Source organism: Thunnus maccoyii, chromosome 22, assembly GCF_910596095.1.
Source record: "Thunnus maccoyii chromosome 22, fThuMac1.1, whole genome shotgun sequence".
In the NCBI taxonomy this organism is placed as follows: Eukaryota; Metazoa; Chordata; class Actinopteri; order Scombriformes; family Scombridae; genus Thunnus; species Thunnus maccoyii.
This window is the reverse complement of record NC_056554.1, coordinates 23,506,220-23,527,545: the sequence shown is the minus strand read 5'-3', so window position 1 is coordinate 23,527,545 and position 21,326 is coordinate 23,506,220. Positions and strand designations below refer to the sequence as shown.

Sequence of the window (21,326 nt, the reverse complement as noted above, 5' to 3'; positions counted from 1 at the left end):
AACATTACAGTGTTTTTGTTACTATACTTCCACCACAGCTCAACAGGGAAACATATTGGCATATAACCTCATATTAGCTTCAGATAAACATTTAAATACATTTTGGCTCAAATTAATGGTTGTGGGTTTTGCTCCCATCACTACATTGTAAGTGCATTATGAAGGAATCTTGTAATGGTCAGTATGAACAGGAGGAGTGATTACAGCAAGAAAAACATGTTTCAATGTTCATTTGGGCACTCATTTTTGAGTTGCACAAACTTAACTCCATTAACTTCCGATGCCATCTAAAATCTTCAAGAAATGAATCCAAAACTACCTCCATGCATAGATGCAGCTAGAGGACTGTGAGAAGTTATAGCTGTGTGTCATTTTGGTGGACTAACCCTTCAACCTCCTCTGTGGAGCCAATTAGAGGCCAACAGCCTCCAGGCTCCTTTATATTTATCTAATGCCGACTCACTTCTCTAGAGATTCTTATTAAAAGTGGGGCAGATCCAAAACCATCCAACAAGAAAGCCACTTGTCAAAACAGAAAGTCAGCACTGAGTTACATCATCAGGGTGTAACATGTCTGTCTCTATACTTATTGAAGGAAAGCGTCATATAAGGTCTGCATCATCTCCACCATGAAGTTGCTGATCGTATCTGTACTCGTTTGTTCCATGATGGTTCTGGCTGGAGCTGCTGGTGAGTATCTGACTGAATTTGTGTGTTTTTGACTGACATCAATAAATAATAATAAAAATAATAATAATAACCTCTAACTGACATGTTTAACTGTCCAGCTCTTCAAGAAGCAGAGAAAGAGCACGAGGCAGTGGCAAAAATTCAAGAAGGTGAATACATTTATTTATTCAGATTAATACTGATACACATTTTGTACAAAGGGGATGTTCTGGGTTAAATTTAATCTGTGTTTATTCAGAAATCACCATTCAAAAATGTTGTAGGGTAGCTACTGTCAGAATGTAAGGGTTAAAGTGCATCACACTCTGTCTGGAAGTTACCCACTTTTCTCCACCATTTCAGTTCAGAGGAGCATCATGTTGACAAGAGGTCAACATCTTGTCCCTATGGCTGGACTAAGTACCACGGCTGCTGTTTCTTCTACATTCCTTGAGCTTTAAGCTGGGCTCAAGTTAGGTAATTGGGATGATCTGCATTCACTGAAGTACACTTCAACATTTTCTTTGTTTATTCTGTTTGTTTTGACTTGCACACTTGGTAACTTCCTCATTTAACTTTAGTGTCGTCTCATTAATCACATTGTTATTTTTCCTGGGCAGCTTTATCAAGTTGCAAAGTGTGAAGAGCTATTTTGGGCGCATCTGGTCCATTTTCCCCATAGACAACATTAGGTCACTAAGAGTTGGAACATTTCTACAGATTGGATTGACATGGAACTCTTCCAGTTGAATCATTAGTAGAAAAGATGAACAACTGCATTAGATAATATCTGCTACTTTGATGGAAAAAACAATCAAAGGTACAAACTGCAAAACTTCAGGGTCGAAACTAATTATGAATCCCAAGTGCATCCAATCCACTATAATGCCTAACAGTAAATCTTAATTAAAGAAGTAGCTTAAAATAACTTAATCTTGGAAAAAAGTTGGAGTCACTCATTTTTGTGAATTTAACATAACTCAATGAATTGTTGAAGGAACTCAGTTGTTTTGAGTGCAATTAAATTTTTTGATCATTTTGGGTATTGGTAATATAATTCCATTTTGTTCAATCGACTCATTTTCTTAAAGTTGACTTTACATCATTACAAAAATGTATGCCCTGCCAATGGGCAGCTATAATGCTGAGTATGGTTTTGGATGTTTTGATTTTTTTTTTTTTTTTTTCCGTTTATAAATCATCATATTGTACCAAAGTAAACCAAAGAATGGATTCAAATGATTCTTTATCATTATTGTAATCATCTCCCAAAGATTTGATGTTAGTTGCATTAAAAAAGTATTACAATCAATCAATTTTGATAATTCATTAATAATGTAAGTACATTTTCAAGTAAATGGCCATTATTTTATGTTTCTAGCTTCTCAAATTTAATAATTTTTTGCTTTTCCTTGTCTAATAAGAAAATTGAATATTTTGGGTTTTGGACTGTTGTTAGGACAAACAAGGCATCTGATGATATCACCAAACAATTAAAATAAAAATCAGCAGATTTATTGAAAATAGTCATTAACTGCCCACCTAAACTTTATTCACTCTCCATTTGTATTTGGGCAACCCAGTTAGTTACATCCTGTCCAGAATACAAACAGTGAACCTGCAGTTCACTTTGTCATCTTTACGCCATGGTACTGAAAAACAGGGAGGCATGACCATTTCGGACCAGTTTGCACTGGATGAAAAGACTAATATTTACTTTAAACAAACTATGTGATGGATGGACAGATAATTCTCTGTATATAAGAGCTGGTCCTTCTCTTGTTCAGCATCTACACTCAGACGGAGGAAAATTACCCAAAAGCAGGTTTGCTTTGCTTCTCTCTCTTCACGCTCTCTTCTTCTATTTGGTTCTCTCTCATCATTCACTACAGTTAATCTGCTTTAAATATCACTAACATGTCTGTCTCTATACTTACTGAAGGAAAGCATCATATAAGGTCTGCACCATGAAGTTGCTGACCGTGTCTGTACTTGTTTGTTCCATGATGGCTCTGGCTGGAGCTGCTGGTGAGTATCTGACTGAATTTGTGTGTTTTTGTCTTTAGACCTCAATAAATAATAATAATAATATTAATAATAACCTCTAACTGATGTCTTTAACTGTCCAGCTCTTCAAGAAGCAGAGAAAGACAACGAGACAGAGGCAATAATTCAAGAAGGTGAATACATTTATTTATTCAGATTAATATTAGCTGAATGAACACTTACAGATCAAATTTGACCCATGTTTACATTTGAGAGCATTAAAAACACCACAAACATCTTTCTTTTAGCCAGAAATGTTTTTCTTAACATGACCCTGAATATACAAAATTGGAAATATTTTTTATGCAGCTGATACATATTTCTGTACATAGATGATTTTCTGGGTTAAATTTGATCCATGTTTATTCAAAAATTCTAAAATCACTATTCAAACATGTTGTCCCACTTTTCTCCACCATTTGTGTTCAGAGGAGCATCGTGTTGACAAGAGGTCAACATCTTGTCCCTCCCAATGGACTGAGTACAACGGCCGCTGTTTCCTCTACGTTCCTCGAACCTTGACCTGGGCTCAAGCTGAGGTAATCGAGACGATTTGTATTCACTGAAGAACACTTCAACATTTTCTTTGACTTGCACACTTGGTAACTTCCTCATCTAACTTTAGTGTTCTCTTATTACTCGTGTTATTATTTTTTCTGGGCAGCTTTATCAAGTTGCAAAGTATTTTGGGCGCACCCACTTCATTCTCCCCATAGACAATGTTAGGTGACTGACAGTTGGAACATTTCTACAGATTAGACTCTTCCAGTTGAATCATCAGTAGACAAGATGAACAGCTGCATTAGATAATATCTGGTACTTTGATTTTAAAAAAAAAAAGAAAGAAAATCGAAGGTACAAAACTACAATCTGCAGTGTAAATCGGCTCTTTTTTTCTCTGGGTCACTTTTGAGTGAATTCTGCAACTATGGCATCACCTTTTGTTTGCAACTTCGACAACAAAGGGTTTTAAATTTATTAACGCAGTGATTCTCACTTCTGACTGGCTTCTTCTCCATAGCAACAGCAGCTGAGGCTCATGGGTATTGTCATATCTTTAGCTGTCCACCAAAATGAGAGACAAAACATGATTTCTCAGTAACAGAGTTGAAATAATTGAAGCTGGTGGTTACAACATAGACCTATCGTATTGTTATAACACCAGTAGAGTCCTGTGTTTCTGTGTTCAGTGATATTGAGGATATTCTTTAAAGAAAGATTAGCAGCACCTTCCTATTCACATTTCTACTCTGTTGTCTGTTTATCTCCACTGTAGAAAAACTGCCAGTCCAAGGGTGCACACCTTGCATCGATTCATGGAACTCGGGAGTACAACCAGATTAAGAGGATAATATCAGATAGAACTCATGGCTCTCCTGAGACATGGATTGGAGGCTCTGACAGCCATGGGGTATGTCACGTATAATAACAAAAGATGTCTTATGAGCTTGAAAGTTCATTCTTGACTTTTGAAATTGTACTTTGACACCCATTGTCTGAGGAAGGCCCGAGATGTGGCTAAAAGCTTTGGAAATATCAAGTAAATAGACTTTGTAATAAGAATATCAAACCTTTTGGCATTTAGAGTGGTGATTACATTAGGTTATCTTTATTTATATGCATCAATTGTCTTCCATTCGATCTTCTAGGAGGGTGTTTGGCTCTGGAGTGATGGCACACCTTTCGCCTACTCATACTGGTGCAGAGGAGAGCCTAATGACTACTGGAACCAGGACTGTATTCAGATGAACTACGGAGGTAAACCATAAAATACATTACTTTGCATGAGAGAATTATGTAATTATGTAGAATTATGTAATTATGTAAGTGGTGCAAGAAAGGACGCATAACAAAAACAAGGTGACTTCATGAAAAACTAAAAATGTGACTGCATGGACATTTCATTGATGATGTTGCTGGAAAACCTGTGTGTCCATAGGCTCTATAGGCTCAGCTTGTTTCTCTGATAACTTAAGATTATATAACTTATAATTTCAAGTTAATTAAACCTAAAATACATTTAAAAAAAATTTTGGTACTGAAAAATACTACTTGAACTGATTAACTAGGAACTGGCCTGCTGCTACGGTGTCCAGTAAGAACTCAACCAGAGATGTTGAAGTTAAATCCAGGATGTTTATTTAGAACCAGCTGAATTGGCAGATGATGTGTGGTTATTCTGCAATATACATATTAAAATTTAAAGCACATGAGAGGTATAGTATATCAAACTATGTTAAATATAGTTAAAAATAATGATAAGCAAACTACCAATAGCTCAAAAATCTGTAAGAAATATACATAATACATAATATTCCTGACTCCCCATGCCTAAAAGGAATTGAGTTGAAAATTTACAGAGATGTTCTTCAGTGACATGTGTGAGTGATTAAAGATAATTTGTGGCATTCACCGATTAAGGAAAAGAAAAAGAAAATATTCTTGCATCTAAAGTCTGTTACTCCACCGACCTCACTGCGAGCAATTTTCATTAGAACTACTTTCTATTAAAGAAAATGGTCCCTAAAGTGACAGCATGTCACCTTTTGGTTTATCAAGAGTTACAAGTGCAAAGACAATGCTGTTTAAGTTCTTTAAAGGACAGGTTCACAATTTTTTAAGTGTGTCTTAAAACAACAGTCAGGAGCTCAAATGAACATTGAAACATGTTTTTCTTGCTGTAATCATTCCTCCTGTTCATACTGACCATTAGAAGATCCCTTCATAATGCACTTACAATGGAAGTGATGGAGGACAAAATCCACAGTCCTCCTTGTGTACAAAAATATATTTAAAAGTTGATCTGAAGCTAATATGAAGCTTCAGTGTCCAAATGAGTCAAATCCAGTAGATATCTTTCAACATTACAGTGTTTTTGTTACTATACTTCCACCACAGCTCAACAGGGAAACATATTGGCATATAACCTCATATTAGCTTCAGATAAACATTTAAATACATTTTGGCTCAAATTAATGGTTGTGGGTTTTGCTCCCATCACTACATTGTAAGTGCATTATGAAGGAATCTTGTAATGGTCAGTATGAACAGGAGGAGTGATTACAGCAAGAAAAACATGTTTCAATGTTCATTTGGGCACTCATTTTTGAGTTGCACAAACTTAACTCCATTAACTTCCGATGCCATCTAAAATCTTCAAGAAATGAATCCAAAACTACCTCCATGCATAGATGCAGCTAGAGGACTGTGAGAAGTTATAGCTGTGTGTCATTTTGGTGGACTAACCCTTCAACCTCCTCTGTGGAGCCAATTAGAGGCCAACAGCCTCCAGGCTCCTTTATATTTATCTAATGCCGACTCACTTCTCTAGAGATTCTTATTAAAAGTGGGGCAGATCCAAAACCATCCAACAAGAAAGCCACTTGTCAAAACAGAAAGTCAGCACTGAGTTACATCATCAGGGTGTAACATGTCTGTCTCTATACTTATTGAAGGAAAGCGTCATATAAGGTCTGCATCATCTCCACCATGAAGTTGCTGATCGTATCTGTACTCGTTTGTTCCATGATGGTTCTGGCTGGAGCTGCTGGTGAGTATCTGACTGAATTTGTGTGTTTTTGACTGACATCAATAAATAATAATAAAAATAATAATAATAACCTCTAACTGACATGTTTAACTGTCCAGCTCTTCAAGAAGCAGAGAAAGAGCACGAGGCAGTGGCAAAAATTCAAGAAGGTGAATACATTTATTTATTCAGATTAATACTGATACACATTTTGTACAAAGGGGATGTTCTGGGTTAAATTTAATCTGTGTTTATTCAGAAATCACCATTCAAAAATGTTGTAGGGTAGCTACTGTCAGAATGTAAGGGTTAAAGTGCATCACACTCTGTCTGGAAGTTACCCACTTTTCTCCACCATTTCAGTTCAGAGGAGCATCATGTTGACAAGAGGTCAACATCTTGTCCCTATGGCTGGACTAAGTACCACGGCTGCTGTTTCTTCTACATTCCTTGAGCTTTAAGCTGGGCTCAAGTTAGGTAATTGGGATGATCTGCATTCACTGAAGTACACTTCAACATTTTCTTTGTTTATTCTGTTTGTTTTGACTTGCACACTTGGTAACTTCCTCATTTAACTTTAGTGTCGTCTCATTAATCACATTGTTATTTTTCCTGGGCAGCTTTATCAAGTTGCAAAGTGTGAAGAGCTATTTTGGGCGCATCTGGTCCATTTTCCCCATAGACAACATTAGGTCACTAAGAGTTGGAACATTTCTACAGATTGGATTGACATGGAACTCTTCCAGTTGAATCATTAGTAGAAAAGATGAACAACTGCATTAGATAATATCTGCTACTTTGATGGAAAAAACAATCAAAGGTACAAACTGCAAAACTTCAGGGTCGAAACTAATTATGAATCCCAAGTGCATCCAATCCACTATAATGCCTAACAGTAAATCTTAATTAAAGAAGTAGCTTAAAATAACTTAATCTTGGAAAAAAGTTGGAGTCACTCATTTTTGTGAATTTAACATAACTCAATGAATTGTTGAAGGAACTCAGTTGTTTTGAGTGCAATTAAATTTTTTGATCATTTTGGGTATTGGTAATATAATTCCATTTTGTTCAATCGACTCATTTTCTTAAAGTTGACTTTACATCATTACAAAAATGTATGCCCTGCCAATGGGCAGCTATAATGCTGAGTATGGTTTTGGATGTTTTGATTTTTTTTTTTTTTTTTCAGTTTATAAATCATCATATTGTACCAAAGTAAACCAAAGAATGGATTCAAATGATTCTTTATCATTATTGTAATCATCTCCCAAAGATTTGATGTTAGTTGCATTAAAAAAGTATTACAATCAATCAATTTTGATAATTCATTAATAATGTAAGTACATTTTCAAGTAAATGGCCATTATTTTATGTTTCTAGCTTCTCAAATTTAATAATTTTTTGCTTTTCCTTGTCTAATAAGAAAATTGAATATTTTGGGTTTTGGACTGTTGTTAGGACAAACAAGGCATCTGATGATATCACCAAACAATTAAAATAAAAATCAGCAGATTTATTGAAAATAGTCATTAATTGCCCACCTAAACTTTGTTCGCTCTCCACTTGTATTTGGGCAACCCAGTTAGTTACATCCTGTCCAGAATACAAACAGTGAACCTGCGGTTCACTCTGTCATCTTAACGCACATGATAATGAGAAACAGGGAGGCATGATCATTTCGGACCGGTTCGCACGGGATGAAAAGACTAATATTTACTTTAAACAAACTATGTGATGGTTGGATAGATGATATTCTGTATATAAGAGCTGGTCCTTCTCTTGTTCAGCATCTACACTCAGACGGAGGAAAATTATCCAAAAGCAGGTTTGCTTTGCTTCTCTCTCTTCACGCTCTTTTCTTCTATTTGGTTCTCTCTCATCATTCACTACAGTTTATATGCTTTAAATATCACTAACATGTCTGTCTCTATACTTACTGAAGGAAAGCATCATATAAGGTCTGCATCATCTCCACCATGAAGTTGCTGACTGTGTCTGTACTCGTTTGTTCCATGATGGCTCTGGCTGGAGCTGCTGGTGAGTATCTGACTGAATTTGTGTGTTTTTGTCTTTAGACCTCAATAAATAATAATAATAATATTAATAAGAACCTCTAACTGATGTCTTTAACTGTCCAGCTCTTCAAGAAGCAGAGAAAGACAACGAGACAGAGGCAATAATTCAAGAAGGTGAATACATTTATTTATTCAGATTAATATTAGCTGAATGAACACTTACAGATCAAATTTGACCCATGTTTACATTTGAGAGCATTAAAAACACCACAAACATCTTTCTTTTAGCCAGAAATGTTTTTCTTAACATGACCCTGAATATACAAAATTGGAAATATTTTTTATGCAGCTGATACATATTTCTGTACATAGATGATTTTCTGGGTTAAATTTGATCCATGTTTATTCAAAAATTCTAAAATCACTATTCAAACATGTTGTAGGATAGCTACTGTCAGAATGTAAGGGTTTAAGTGCATCACACTGTCTGGAAAGTCAATGTGACCCACTTTTCTCCACCATTTGTGTTCAGAGGAGCATCGTGTTGACAAGAGGTCAACATCTTGTCCCTCCCACTGGACTGAGTACAACGGCCGCTGTTTCCTCTTCGTTCCTCGAACCTTGACCTGGGCTCAAGCTGAGGTAATCGAGATGATTTGTATTCACTGAAGAACACTTCAACATTTTCTTTGACTTGCACACTTGGTAACTTCCTCATCTAACTTTAGTGTTCTCTTATTACTCATGTTATTATTTTTTCTGGGCAGCTTTATCAAGTTGCAAAGTATTTTGGGCGCACCCACTTCATTCTCCCCATAGACAATGTTAGGTGACTAACAGTTGGAACATTTCTACAGATTAGACTCTTCCAGTTGAATCATCAGTAGACAAGATGAACAGCTGCATTAGATAATATCTGGTACTTTGATTTAAAAAAAAAAAAAAGAAAGAAAGAAAATCCAAGGTACAAAACTACAATCTGCAATGTAAATCAGCTCAGTTTTTATTTTTGGATCACTTTTGAGTGAATTCTGCAACTATGGCATCACTTTTTGTTTGCAACTTCGACAACAAAGGGTTTTAAATTTATTAACGCAGTGATTCTCACTTCTGACTGGCTTCTTCTCCATAGCAACAGCAGCTGAGGCTCATGGGTATTGTCATATCTTTAGCTGTCCACCAAAATGAGAGACAAAACATGATTTCTCAGTAACAGAGTTGAAATAATTGAAGCTGGTGGTCACAAGATAGACCTATCATATTGTTATAACACCAGTAGAGTCCTGTGTTTCTGTGTTCAGTGATATTGAGGATATTGTTTAAAGAAAGATTAGCAGCACCTTCCTATTCACATCTCTACTCTGTTCTCTGTTTATCTCCACTGTAGAAAAACTGCCTGTCCAAGGGTGCAAACCTTGCATCGATTCATGGAACTCGGGAGTACAACGAGATTAAGAGGATAATATCAGATAGAACTCATGGCTCTCCTGAGACATGGATTGGAGGCTCTGACAGCCAAGGGGTATGTCACGTATAATAACAAAAGATGTCTTATGAGCTTGAAAGTTCATTCTTGACTTCAAGTTACTTGATATCAAGTAAATAGACCTTGTAATAAGAATATCAAACCTTTTGGTATTTAGAGTGGTGTTAACATTTAGATTATCTTTATTTGTATGCATCAATTGTCTTCTATTCGATCTTCTAGGAGCGTGTTTGGTTCTGGAGTGATGGCACACCTTTCGCCTTCTCATACTGGTGCAGAGGAGAGCCTAATGACCACGGGAACCAGGACTGTATTCAGATGAACTTCAGAGGTAAACCATAGAATACATTACTTTGCATGAGAGAATTATGTAATTATGTAGAATTATGTAATTATGTAAGTGGTGTAGATAAGAAAGGACGCATAACAAAAACAAGGTGACTTCATGAAAAACTAAAAATGTGCCTGCATGGACATTTCATTGATGATGTTGCTGGAAAACCTGTGTGTCCATAGGCTCTATAGGCTCAGCTTGTTTCTCTGATAACTTAAGATCCAGATGTCCAATGATTAAAATCCTTCATCCGGTTAAAAGCTATAGTTAAAAACAACCAAGATCTAAAAAGTGTATCATTAAAATGTGGCTTAAAACTGAGTAAAAAGTCCATTTATGATGGTTTCTTGTGGACAACCACAATGCTGACACATGCACAAAAGGGAAATTACATCATTAACAGGTGACCAAATGAAACAGACCATTACATTGATTAAAATTACGGATTTGTCTGGGTTTGAATATTGTTGGAAACATTTGGGATTACATACGTACACAACTTAACAAAATATATAACATAGGTCTAGTCATTTTTAGACATTTTAATGCGGAAAAGTTACATATTATACCTTTCAGGTGTGTTATCCTAGTAGTTAATCTAATGTAGCCTGGAGCTGCTAGCCTCCAGCAGAGATGAGGAGCAGCTACATGGGTCTGGTAACCTCACTTCTTTCTAACTCCACACCCCCACACTTGTAGTATTCAGCCCCAACAGACAATTTATCAGATGTCACACAGCTCCCTCTGGAGCCACAAAAGGCTTATATGACTTTTTTCATCAACCTGGAAACAGACTTTGATGTGGAAAATCAGCTGAGTTCCCCTTTAAGAAATGATAATCTAATCTACATCTGCATCAAAATATTACATGATATGATTGACAATCATGCTGACGTCCTGTGTTTTTAATAATTGCAGGTAACAATTGCTGGGATGATTTTCAGTGTGATGCTCACCGGCCATCTGTCTGTGCCAAGAAAATCTGATGATTCCTGAGCAGATAAGAGAGGCATGAAATACCTGTGAAAAGCACAAATATTAGTGGATATGTGTTTGTGTTTATTGTCACAAGTTAATCTGTCATTTTATCATCAGTCTCATATATAACCTGATAGCTTTATAAATCATTTTTCATTTATTTCTATCTTGCTATCACTGTAAAGCTACTTAAGGAAGGAAGCAACAAGTGACACAAACGGGAGCTGGATTGTCTTTTAGGTCTTGTGCCAAACTGAATGTGTTATGAAAAGAATGCTTTTTCTTACTCTGGAGATTGAACTGTTCTGTCTCATATTGTGCAAATTAAAGACGCAAGCATGAAACAAGCTGGTTTGTAATTCTATTTTAAATGGAACAATTATGATGGGTATCACAGTCAGATCAACATCTACACTGTAAAATATCATTCAGAGATTTAGTGGAATTAACTAATTTTGTCCTTAACTTTACTTAAATATGTATGTTTTATAATTTCAAGTTAATTAAACCTAAAATACATTTAAAAAAAAAAATTGGTACTGAAAAATAGTACTTGAACTGATTAACTAGGAACTGGCCTGCTGCTACTGTGTCCAGTAAGAACTCAACCAGAGATGTTGAAGTTAAATCCAGGATGTTTATTTAGAACCAGTTGAACTGGCAGATGATGTGTGGTTATTCTGCAATATACATATTAAAACTTAATATATAGTATATTAAACTATGTTAAGTGTAGTTTAAAAATAATGATAAGCAAACTACCAATAGCTCAAAAAAATCTGTAAGAAATATATCAAATATATGATATTTATGACTCCCAACACCAATGGAGGTAAAAGGAATTAAGTTGAAAATGTTCTTCAGTGACACGTGTGAGTGATTAAAGATAATTTGTGGCATTCACCAATTAAGGAAAAGAAAAAGAAAATATTCTTGCATGCAAAGTCTGTTACTCCACCGACCTCACTGCAAGCAATTTTCATTAGAACTACTTTCTATTAAAGAAAATGGTCCCTAAAGTGACAGCATGTCACCTTTTGGTTTATCAAGAGTTACAAGTGCAAAGACAGTGCTGTTTAAGTTCTTTAAAGGACAGGTTCACAATTTTTTAAGTGTGTCTTAAAACAACAGTCAGGAGCTCAAATGAACATTGAAACATGTTTTTCTTGCTGTAATCATTCCTCCTGTTCATACTGACCATTAGAAGATCCTTTCATAATGCACTTACAATGGAAGTGATGGAGGACAAAATCCACAGTCCTCCTTCTGTACAAAAATATATTTAAAAGTTGATCTGAAGCTAATATGAAGCTAAATGAGTCAAATCAAGTAGATATCTTTCAACACTACAGTGTTTTTAGTGCCAAAGTCCTTCTTTTTGTTACTATACTTCCACCACAGCTCAACAGGAAAACATATTGGCATATAACCTCATATTAGCTTCAGATAAACATTTAAAAACATTTTAGCTCAAATTAATGCTTGTGGGTTTTGCTCCCATCACTACATTGTAAATGCATTATGAAGGAATCTTGTAATGGTCAGTATGAACAGGAGGAGTGATTACAGCAAGAAAAACATGTTTCAATGTTCATTTGGGCACTCATTTTTGAGTTGCACAAACTTAACTCCATTAACTTCCGATGCCATCTAAAACCTTCAAGAAATGAATCCCAAACTACCTCCATGCATAGATGCAGCTAGAGGACTGTGAGAAGTTATAGCTGTGTGTCATTTTGGTGGACTAACCCTTCAACCTCCTCTGTGGAGCCAATTAGAGGCCAACAGCCTCCAGGCTCCTTTATATTTATCTAATGCCGACTCACTTCTCTGGAAATTCTTACTAAAAGTGGGGCAGATCCAAAACCATCCAATAAGAAAGCTACTTGTCAAAACAGAAAGTCAGCACTGAGTCACACCATCAGGATGTAACATGTCTGTCTCTATACTTATTGAAGGAAAGCGTCATATAAGGTCTGCATCATCTCCACCATGAAGTTGCTGACCGTGTCTGTACTCATTTGTTCCATGATGGTTCTGGCTGGTCCAAGAACCAATACTAAGTAAATACATTTTAGTAGAAAAACTGAACTCTTTGTTTATTCTGTTTGTTTTGACTTGCACACTTGGTAACTTCCTCATCTAACTTTAGTGTCATCTCAATACTCACATTGTTATTTTTCCTGGGCAGCTTTATCAAGTTGCAAAGTGTGAAGAGCTATTTTGGGCGCATCTGGTCCATTTTTCCCATAGACAACATTAGGTCACTAACAGTTGGAACATTTCTACAGATTGGATTGACATGGAACTCTTCCAGTTGAATCATTAGTAGAAAAGATGAACAACTGCATTAGATAATATCTGCTACTTTGATGGAAAAAACAATCAAAGGTACAAACTGCAAAACTTCAGGGTCGAAACTAATTATGAATCCCAAGTGCATCCAATCCACTATAATGCAAAACAGTAAACTCAAAATTGAATTGTTGAAGGAACTCAGTTGTTTTGAGTGCAATTAAATTTTTGGATCATTTTGGGTATTGGTAATATAATTCCATTTTGTTCAATCGACTCATTTTCTTAAAGTTGACTTTACATCGTTACAAAAATGTATGCCCTGCCAATGGGCAGCTATAATGCTGAGTATGGTTTTGGATGTTTTGATTTTTTTTTTTTTTTTCAGTTTATAAATCATCATATTGTACAAAAGTAAACCAAAGAATGGATTCAAATGATTCTTTATCATTATTGTAATCATCTCCCAAAGTGTAAAGATTTGATGTTAGTTGCATTAAAAAAGTATTACAATCAATCAATTTTGATAATTCATTAATAATGTAAGTACATTTTCAAGTAAATGGCCATTATTTTATGTTTCTAGCTTCTCAAATTTAATAATTTTTTGCTTTTCCTTGTCTAATAAGAAAATTGAATATTTTGGGTTTTGGACTGTTGTTAGGACAAACAAGGCATCTGATGATATCACCAAACAATTAAAATAAAAATCAGCAGATTTATTGAAAATAGTCATTAATTGCCCACCTAAACTTTGTTCGCTCTCCATTTGTATTTGGGCAACCCAGTTAGTTACATCCTGTCCAGAATACAAACAGTGAACCTGCGGTTCACTCTGTCATCTTAACGCACATGGTACTGAGAAACAGGGAGGCATGATCATTTCAGACCAGTTCGCACGGGATGAAAAGACTAATATTTACTTTAAACAAACTATGTGATGGTTGGATAGATGATACTCTGTATATAAGAGCTGGTCCTTCTCTTGTTCAGCATCTACACTCAGACGGAGGAAAATTATCCAAAAGCAGGTTTGCTTTGCTTCTCTCTCTTCACGCTCTTTTCTTCTATTTGGTTCTCTCTCATCATTCACTACAGTTTATCTGCTTTAAATATCACTAACATGTCTGTCTCTATACTTACTGAAGGAAAGCATCATATAAGGTCTGCATCATCTCCTCCATGAAGTTGCTGACCGTGTCTGTACTCGTTTGTTCCATGATGGCTCTGGCTGGAGCTGCTGGTGAGTATCTGACTGAATTTGTGTGTTTTTGTCTTTAGACCTCAATAAATAATAATAATAATATTAATAATAACCTCTAACTGACATGTTTAACTGTCCAGCTCTTCAAGAAGCAGAGAAAGACAACGAGACAGAGGCAATAATTCAAGAAGGTGAATACATTTATTTATTCAGATTAATATTAGCTGAATGAACACTTACAGATCAAATTTGACCCATGTTTACATTTGAGAGCATTAAAAACACCACAAACATCTTTCTTTTAGCCAGAAATGTTTTTCTTAACATGACCCTGAATATACAAAATTGGAAATATTTTTTATGCAGCTGATACATATTTCTGTACATAGATGATTTTCTGGGTTAAATTTGATCCATGTTTATTCAAAAATTCTAAAATCACTATTCAAACATGTTGTAGGATAGCTACTGTCAGAATGTAAGGGTTTAAGTGCATCACACTGTCTGGAAAGTCAATGTGACCCACTTTTCTCCACCATTTGTGTTCAGAGGAGCATCGTGTTGACAAGAGGTCAACATCTTGTCCCTCCCACTGGACTGAGTACAACGGCCGCTGTTTCCTCTACGTTCCTCGAACCTTGACCTGGGCTCAAGCTGAGGTAATCGAGACGATTTGTATTCACTGAAGAACACTTCACTTCATTTTCTTTGACTTGCACACTTGGTAACTTCCTCATCTAACTTTAGTGTTCTCTTATTACTCATGTTATTATTTTTTCTGGGCAGCTTTATCAAGTTGCAAAGTATTTTGGGCGCACCCACTTCATTCTCCCCATAGACAATGTTAGGTGACTAACAGTTGGAACATTTCTACAGATTAGACTCTTCCAGTTGAATCATCAGTAGACAAGATGAACAGCTGCATTAGATAATATCTGGTACTTTGATTTAAAAAAAAAAAAAAAAAGAAAGAAAGAAAATCCAAGGTACAAAACTACAATCTGCAGTGTAAATCAGCTCAGTTTTTATTTCTGGATCACTTTTGAGTGAATTCTGCAACTATGGCATCACTTTTTGTTTGCAACTTCGACAACAAAGGGTTTTAAATTTATTAACGCAGTGATTCTCACTTCTGACTGGCTTCTTCTCCATAGCAACAGCAGCTGAGGCTCATGGGTATTGTCATATCTTTAGCTGTCCACCAAAATGAGAGACAAAACATGATTTCTCAGTAACAGAGTTGAAATAATTGAAGCTGGTGGTCACAACATAGACCTATCATATTGTTATAACACCAGTAGAGTCCTGTGTTTCTGTGTTCAGTGATATTGAGGATATTCTTTAAAGAAAGATTAGCAGCACCTTCCTATTCACATCTCTACTCTGTTGTCTGTTTATCTCCACTGTAGAAAAACTGCCTGTCCAAGGGTGCAAACCTTGCATCGATTCATGGAACTCGGGAGTACAACCAGATTAAGAGGATAATATCAGATAGAACTCATAGGTCTCCTGAGACATGGATTGGAGGCTCTGACAGCCAAGAGGTATGTCACGTATAATAACAAAAGATGTCTTATGAGCTTGAAAGTTCATTCTTGACTTCAAGTTACTTGATATCAAGTAAATAGACCTTGTAATAAGAATATCAAACCTTTTGGTATTTAGAGTGGTGTTTACATTAGGTTATCTTTATTTATATGCGTCAATTGTCTTCTATTCGATCTTCTAGGAGGGTGTTTGGTTCTGGAGTGATGGCACACCTTTCGCCTTCTCATACTGGTGCAGAGGAGAACCTAATACGCAGCACTGTTTACAGATGAACTACGGAGGTAAACCATGAAATACATTACTTTGCATGAGAGATTATGTACAAGTGCTGTAGATATTAAAGGATGCATGACAAAAACAAGGTAACTTCATGAAAAACTAAAAATTTGCCTGCATGAACATTTCATTGATGATGTTGCTGGAAAACCTGTGTGTCCATAGGCTCTATAGGCTCAGCTTGTTTCTCTGATAACTTAAGATCCAGACGTCCAATGATTAAAATCCTTCATCCGGTTAAAAGCTATAGTTAAAAACAACCAAGATCTAAAAAGTGTATCATTAAAATGTGGCTTAAAACTGAGTGAAAAGTCAATTTATGACTTTAAGTTTCTTGTGGACAACCACAATGCTGACACATGCACAAAGGGGAAATTACATCATTAACAAGTGACCAAATGAAACAGACCATTACATTGATTAAAATTACGGATTTGTCTGGGTTTGAATATTGTTGGAAACATTTGGGATTACATACGTACACAACTTAACAAAATATATAACATAGGTCTAGTCATTTTTAGACATTTTAATGCGGAAAAGTTACATATTATACCTTTCAGGTGTGTTATCCTAGTAGTTAATCTAATGTAGCCTGGAGCTGCTAGCCTCCAGCAGAGATGAGGAGCAGCTACATGGGTCTGGTAACCTCACTTCTTTCTAACTCCACACCCCCACACTTGTAGTATTCAGCCCCAACAGACAATTTATCAGATGTCACACAGCTCCCTCTGGAGCCACAAAAGGCTTATATGACTTTTTTCATCAACCTGGAAACAGACTTTGATGTGGAAAATCAGCTGAGTTCCCCTTTAAGAAATGATAGTCTAATCTACATCTGCATCAAAATATTACATGATATGATTGACAATCATGCTGACGTCCTGTGTTTTTACTAATTGCAGGTAACAATTGCTGGGATGATTTTCAGTGTGATGCTCACCGGTCATCTGTCTGTGCCAAGAAAATCTGATGATTCCTGAGCAGATAAGAGAGGCATGAAATACCTGTGAAAAGCACAAATATTAGTGGATATGTGTTTGTGTTTATTGTCACAAGTTAATCTGTCATTTTATCATCAGTCTCATATATAACCTAACAGCTTTATAAATCATTTTTCATCTTTCTTTCTATCTTGCTATCACTGTAAAGCTACTTAAGGAAGGAAGCAACAAGTGACACAAACGGGAGCTGGATTGTCTTTTAGGTCTTGTGCCAAACTGAATGTGTTATGAAAAGAGTGCTTTTTCTTACTCTGGAGATTGAACTGTTCTGTCTCATATTGTGCAAATTAAAGACGCAAGCATGAAACAAGCTGGTTTGTAATTCTATTTTAAATGGAACAATTATGATGGGTATCACAGTCAGATCAACATCTACACTGTAAAATATCATTCAGAGATTTAGTGGAATTAACTAATTTTGTCCTTAACTTTACTTAAATATGTATGTTTTATAATTTCAAGTTAATTAAACCTAAAATACATTAAAAAAAAAAAATTTGGTACTGAAAAATAGTACTTGAACTGATTAACTAGGAACTGGCCTGCTGTTACTGTGTCCAGTAAGAACTCAACCAGAGATGTTGAAGTTAAATCCAGGATGTTTATTTAGAACCAGTTGAATTGGCAGATGATGTGTGGTTATTCTGCAATATACACATTAAAACTTAACATAGTTTAATATACTATATATTAAGTATAGTTTAAAGATAATGATAAGCAAACTACCAATAGCACAAAAAAATCTGTAAGAAATATATCAAATATATGATATTTATGACTCCCAACACCAATGGAAGTAAAAGGAATTAAGTTGAAAATGTTCTTCAGTGACACGTGTGAGTGATTAAAGATAATTTGTGGCATTCACCGATTAAGGAAAAGAAAAAGAAAATATTCTTGCATCTAAAGTCTGTTACTCCACCGACCTCACTGCAAGCAATTTTCATTAGAACTACTTTCTATTAAAGAAAATGGTCCCTAAAGTGACAGCATGTCACCTTTTGGTTTATTAAGAGTTACAAGTGCAAAGACAGTGCTGTTTAAGTTCTTTAAAGGACAGGTTCACAATTTTTCAAGTGTGTCTTAAAACAACAGTCAGGAGCTCAAATGAACATTGAAGCTAATATGAGGTTATATGCCAATATGTTTCCCTGTTGAGCTGCGGTGGAAGTATAGTAACAAAAACACTGTAATGTTGAAAGATATCTACTTGATTTGACTCATTTGGACGCTGAAGTTTAATTTTAGCTTCAGATAAACTTTTAAATATATTTTTGTACAGAAGGAGGACTGTGGATTTTGTCCTCCATCACTTCCATTGTAATTGCATTATGAAGGAATCTTGTAATGGTCAGTATGAACAGGAGGAGTGATTACAGCAAGAAAAACATGTTTCTTAACTTAACTCCATTAACCTCCAACGCCATCTAAAACCTTTAAGAAATGAATCCCAATCTACCTCCATGCATAGATGCAGCTAGAGGACTGTGAGAAGTTATAGCTGTGTGTCATTTTGGTGGACTAACTCTTCAGCCTCCTCTGTGGAGCCAATTAGAGGCCAACAGCTTCCAGGCTCCTTTATATTTATCTAATGTCTACTCACTTCTCTGAAAATTCTTACTAAAAGTGGAGCAGATCCAAAACCATCCAATAAGAAAGCCACTTGTCAAAACACAAAGTCAGCACTGAGTCACACCATCAGGGCCATATCCAAGGACCAATACTAAGTAAATATATTTTAGTAGTAGTAATATGAAAGTATTAATTCATATGTGATATAAATTGATATGTATAGTTTATAAGTAAATGAATTAAATGGGTAATGCTTTATTTTTCAGATCGCTTATTTTATATTAATTTCCTGGACATTTTCAGAGTAACTTCCTGGTATGTAATGGGTAATTTTTAGGGCATTTTACAGAAAAGGTGGTGCAGTTTGTCACAAATTATAAGAAAAAATAGAAAAAAGTTGGTAGTGGCCACACATTATATTTGGGTTCATTGTTGTTAGTTTGCAAAAAATCTTATTAAATTAGACTCTTGACAATTATTTAAAGGGTAGAAAATACTCAGTTTTCAGTCATTTCATTTCAGTTTGTCAAAAACTAGATTTTTAGATTATATCGTAGAAAATCCTTTTGACTTCAGTTACACATAAGTAACTTTTAGGAAACCGTTGAGGAAATTTCCTGGAAATTAGTAGGAAAGTAAGGGATCCGTAAAATAAAGTGTTAACGAAATAGATACTCTTTCATTATAGTCTTATTAAGAAACAACTTAATATGCTAATATGTTTTTGACATACAAAACTACACACTGAAAAATAAATTGTTACAGTCTATTAAAATAAATTCTCAATATAAAATGTTGAGAATCAAATTTACTAACAATTTTTGTAAATTAAGAACAACATATGGATCCCCAAAACAATCAAATAAGAATTATACCATCATAACACACCATGTACTGGCAGGGTCATGTCCAAGGACCAATACTAAGTAAATGCATTTCGAACCATGAGTTTTGTGATCCATTGCACCCCTAGTGTTAACATGTCAGCTTTGTAGACTATATTTTGTATGTCGTGCACATAGATAAGAGTGTGTAAGTCATGTATTTGATACATGTATTAATACTTTCTGATGTGAACCTACACTTTTAGATCTGTGAATGTTTTTAGTGTTCAGTCTTTCTAGTATTCAGCACTGATCTGTTCCTGTATCGCATCATAAGCTTTGTGGTACTTTATATATTTCTGTATACTAAGAAAATACACAGGAAACACGTGTAAATCATGTGATATCTTGTCTGTTTTTGATGAGAACATAAATCTGTTGTCACAATAGAACAATACTGTAAATTTGAATTTCACTTTGTTGGTAAAATCACACATCTGAACCAGTCCATGGCTAAAATGAGCTCTTCTTTGTTTAGAAACAATATGTATATGCTAAATGTCTTTAAAGAAGCAGCCTTTACATCACTCAGAGATTTTTGTTTTTAAAAGAAAATTGTTTTATTGGCATATAAAATTGCCCCCCACCCCTCCAATTTCATCAGGTGGGGGACAATGATATAGTTTGATGCAGTATGTTGGTTTTCCTCCTGTGGGGGTTGAATGCAGCTCATTTTTGTAGGATACAGCAGAAAGGCCTATATACATACAGTACATTATATACTATTATAACTTTGTATGAAGTCTGGTGTTATTATCATTTATTTTACAATAATTATAGGTCTTATATTTATAATTCAGTAGTGGGGATGACCTATGAGGGGAAGGGAAAAAATGGAGTGAGAGTGACAGTTTAGTGATAAAGTGCTGTAGAAAAATACCATCAAAACTAAAATTTGTAGCTCTGTACTGCAGTTTTTTCTTTATTAGGGCCCGAGCACCTAGCGGTTCACTCACACTCTCCATTCAAATATATGAGTATTTTTCTGTGTCCAGCTGCAGTTACTTATTGTCTCTACACACCTGACAGTACACATGTCAATCAAACTTTGACCAGGTCATGTGGGTTAAAAGTCTTACTTTTCTAAAAATAGACTTGATGAAAATTAGGAAATTAATTTGTTTTACATACAAACTCATCAAGAGTTACTTCATTTACTAATTGAAATTCAAGTGAATGGGTGCAAAACTTGCATGATTTTGATGACACAGGTTTGAGCAAGACAGACATGTCTCACCCAGCAGAAAATTCTCATCCTCACACCGTTGAGATTTGATGTTTCACCATGACAGAGGAAGTTGCTATAACTTTATTATACATGCTCCAGTCTGCGCCAAACTTTACATGTTTGATAAGAGTCCCAGCCTGAACACGTCTGCATGACAGTATTCCATCAGTGATGCAAACTGGCTGAATAGCGCCCCCTACAAAATTTCAGCGAAGCAGCCCCAGCAGCGGGCAAAATAGTGGACAAAGGAAGTGATGT

The 21,326-nt window shown here is 35.4% G+C and overlaps 3 protein-coding genes across 3 annotated transcripts; all 3 read left to right on the top strand.

The window, feature by feature from the left end:
- The first annotated feature begins 2,636 nt into the window (after positions 1–2,636).
- Positions 2,637–4,484, top strand: LOC121890006 (ladderlectin-like). Its single transcript, XM_042402254.1, has 5 exons — positions 2,637–2,697; positions 2,799–2,849; positions 3,145–3,254; positions 3,992–4,126; positions 4,365–4,484. The coding sequence occupies exons 1-5, from the start codon at positions 2,637–2,639 to the stop codon at positions 4,482–4,484; spliced, it is 477 nt and encodes a 158-aa protein (XP_042258188.1).
- Positions 4,485–6,394: 1,910 nt separating this feature from the next.
- LOC121889780 (ladderlectin-like) lies at positions 6,395–11,168 on the top strand. Its single transcript, XM_042402018.1, has 8 exons — positions 6,395–6,414; positions 6,608–6,721; positions 8,187–8,281; positions 8,383–8,433; positions 8,792–8,901; positions 9,647–9,781; positions 9,968–10,076; positions 10,998–11,168. The coding sequence occupies exons 3-8, from the start codon at positions 8,221–8,223 to the stop codon at positions 11,063–11,065; spliced, it is 534 nt and encodes a 177-aa protein (XP_042257952.1). The 5' UTR covers positions 6,395–6,414; positions 6,608–6,721; positions 8,187–8,220; the 3' UTR covers positions 11,066–11,168.
- Positions 11,169–14,534: 3,366 nt separating this feature from the next.
- LOC121890005 (galactose-specific lectin nattectin-like) lies at positions 14,535–17,353 on the top strand. The gene is made up of 6 exons (XM_042402253.1): positions 14,535–14,595; positions 14,697–14,747; positions 15,106–15,215; positions 15,966–16,100; positions 16,286–16,385; positions 17,286–17,353. Exons 1-6 carry the CDS (start codon positions 14,535–14,537, stop codon positions 17,351–17,353), a joined length of 525 nt encoding a protein of 174 aa, XP_042258187.1.
- Positions 17,354–21,326: the final 3,973 nt, after the last annotated feature.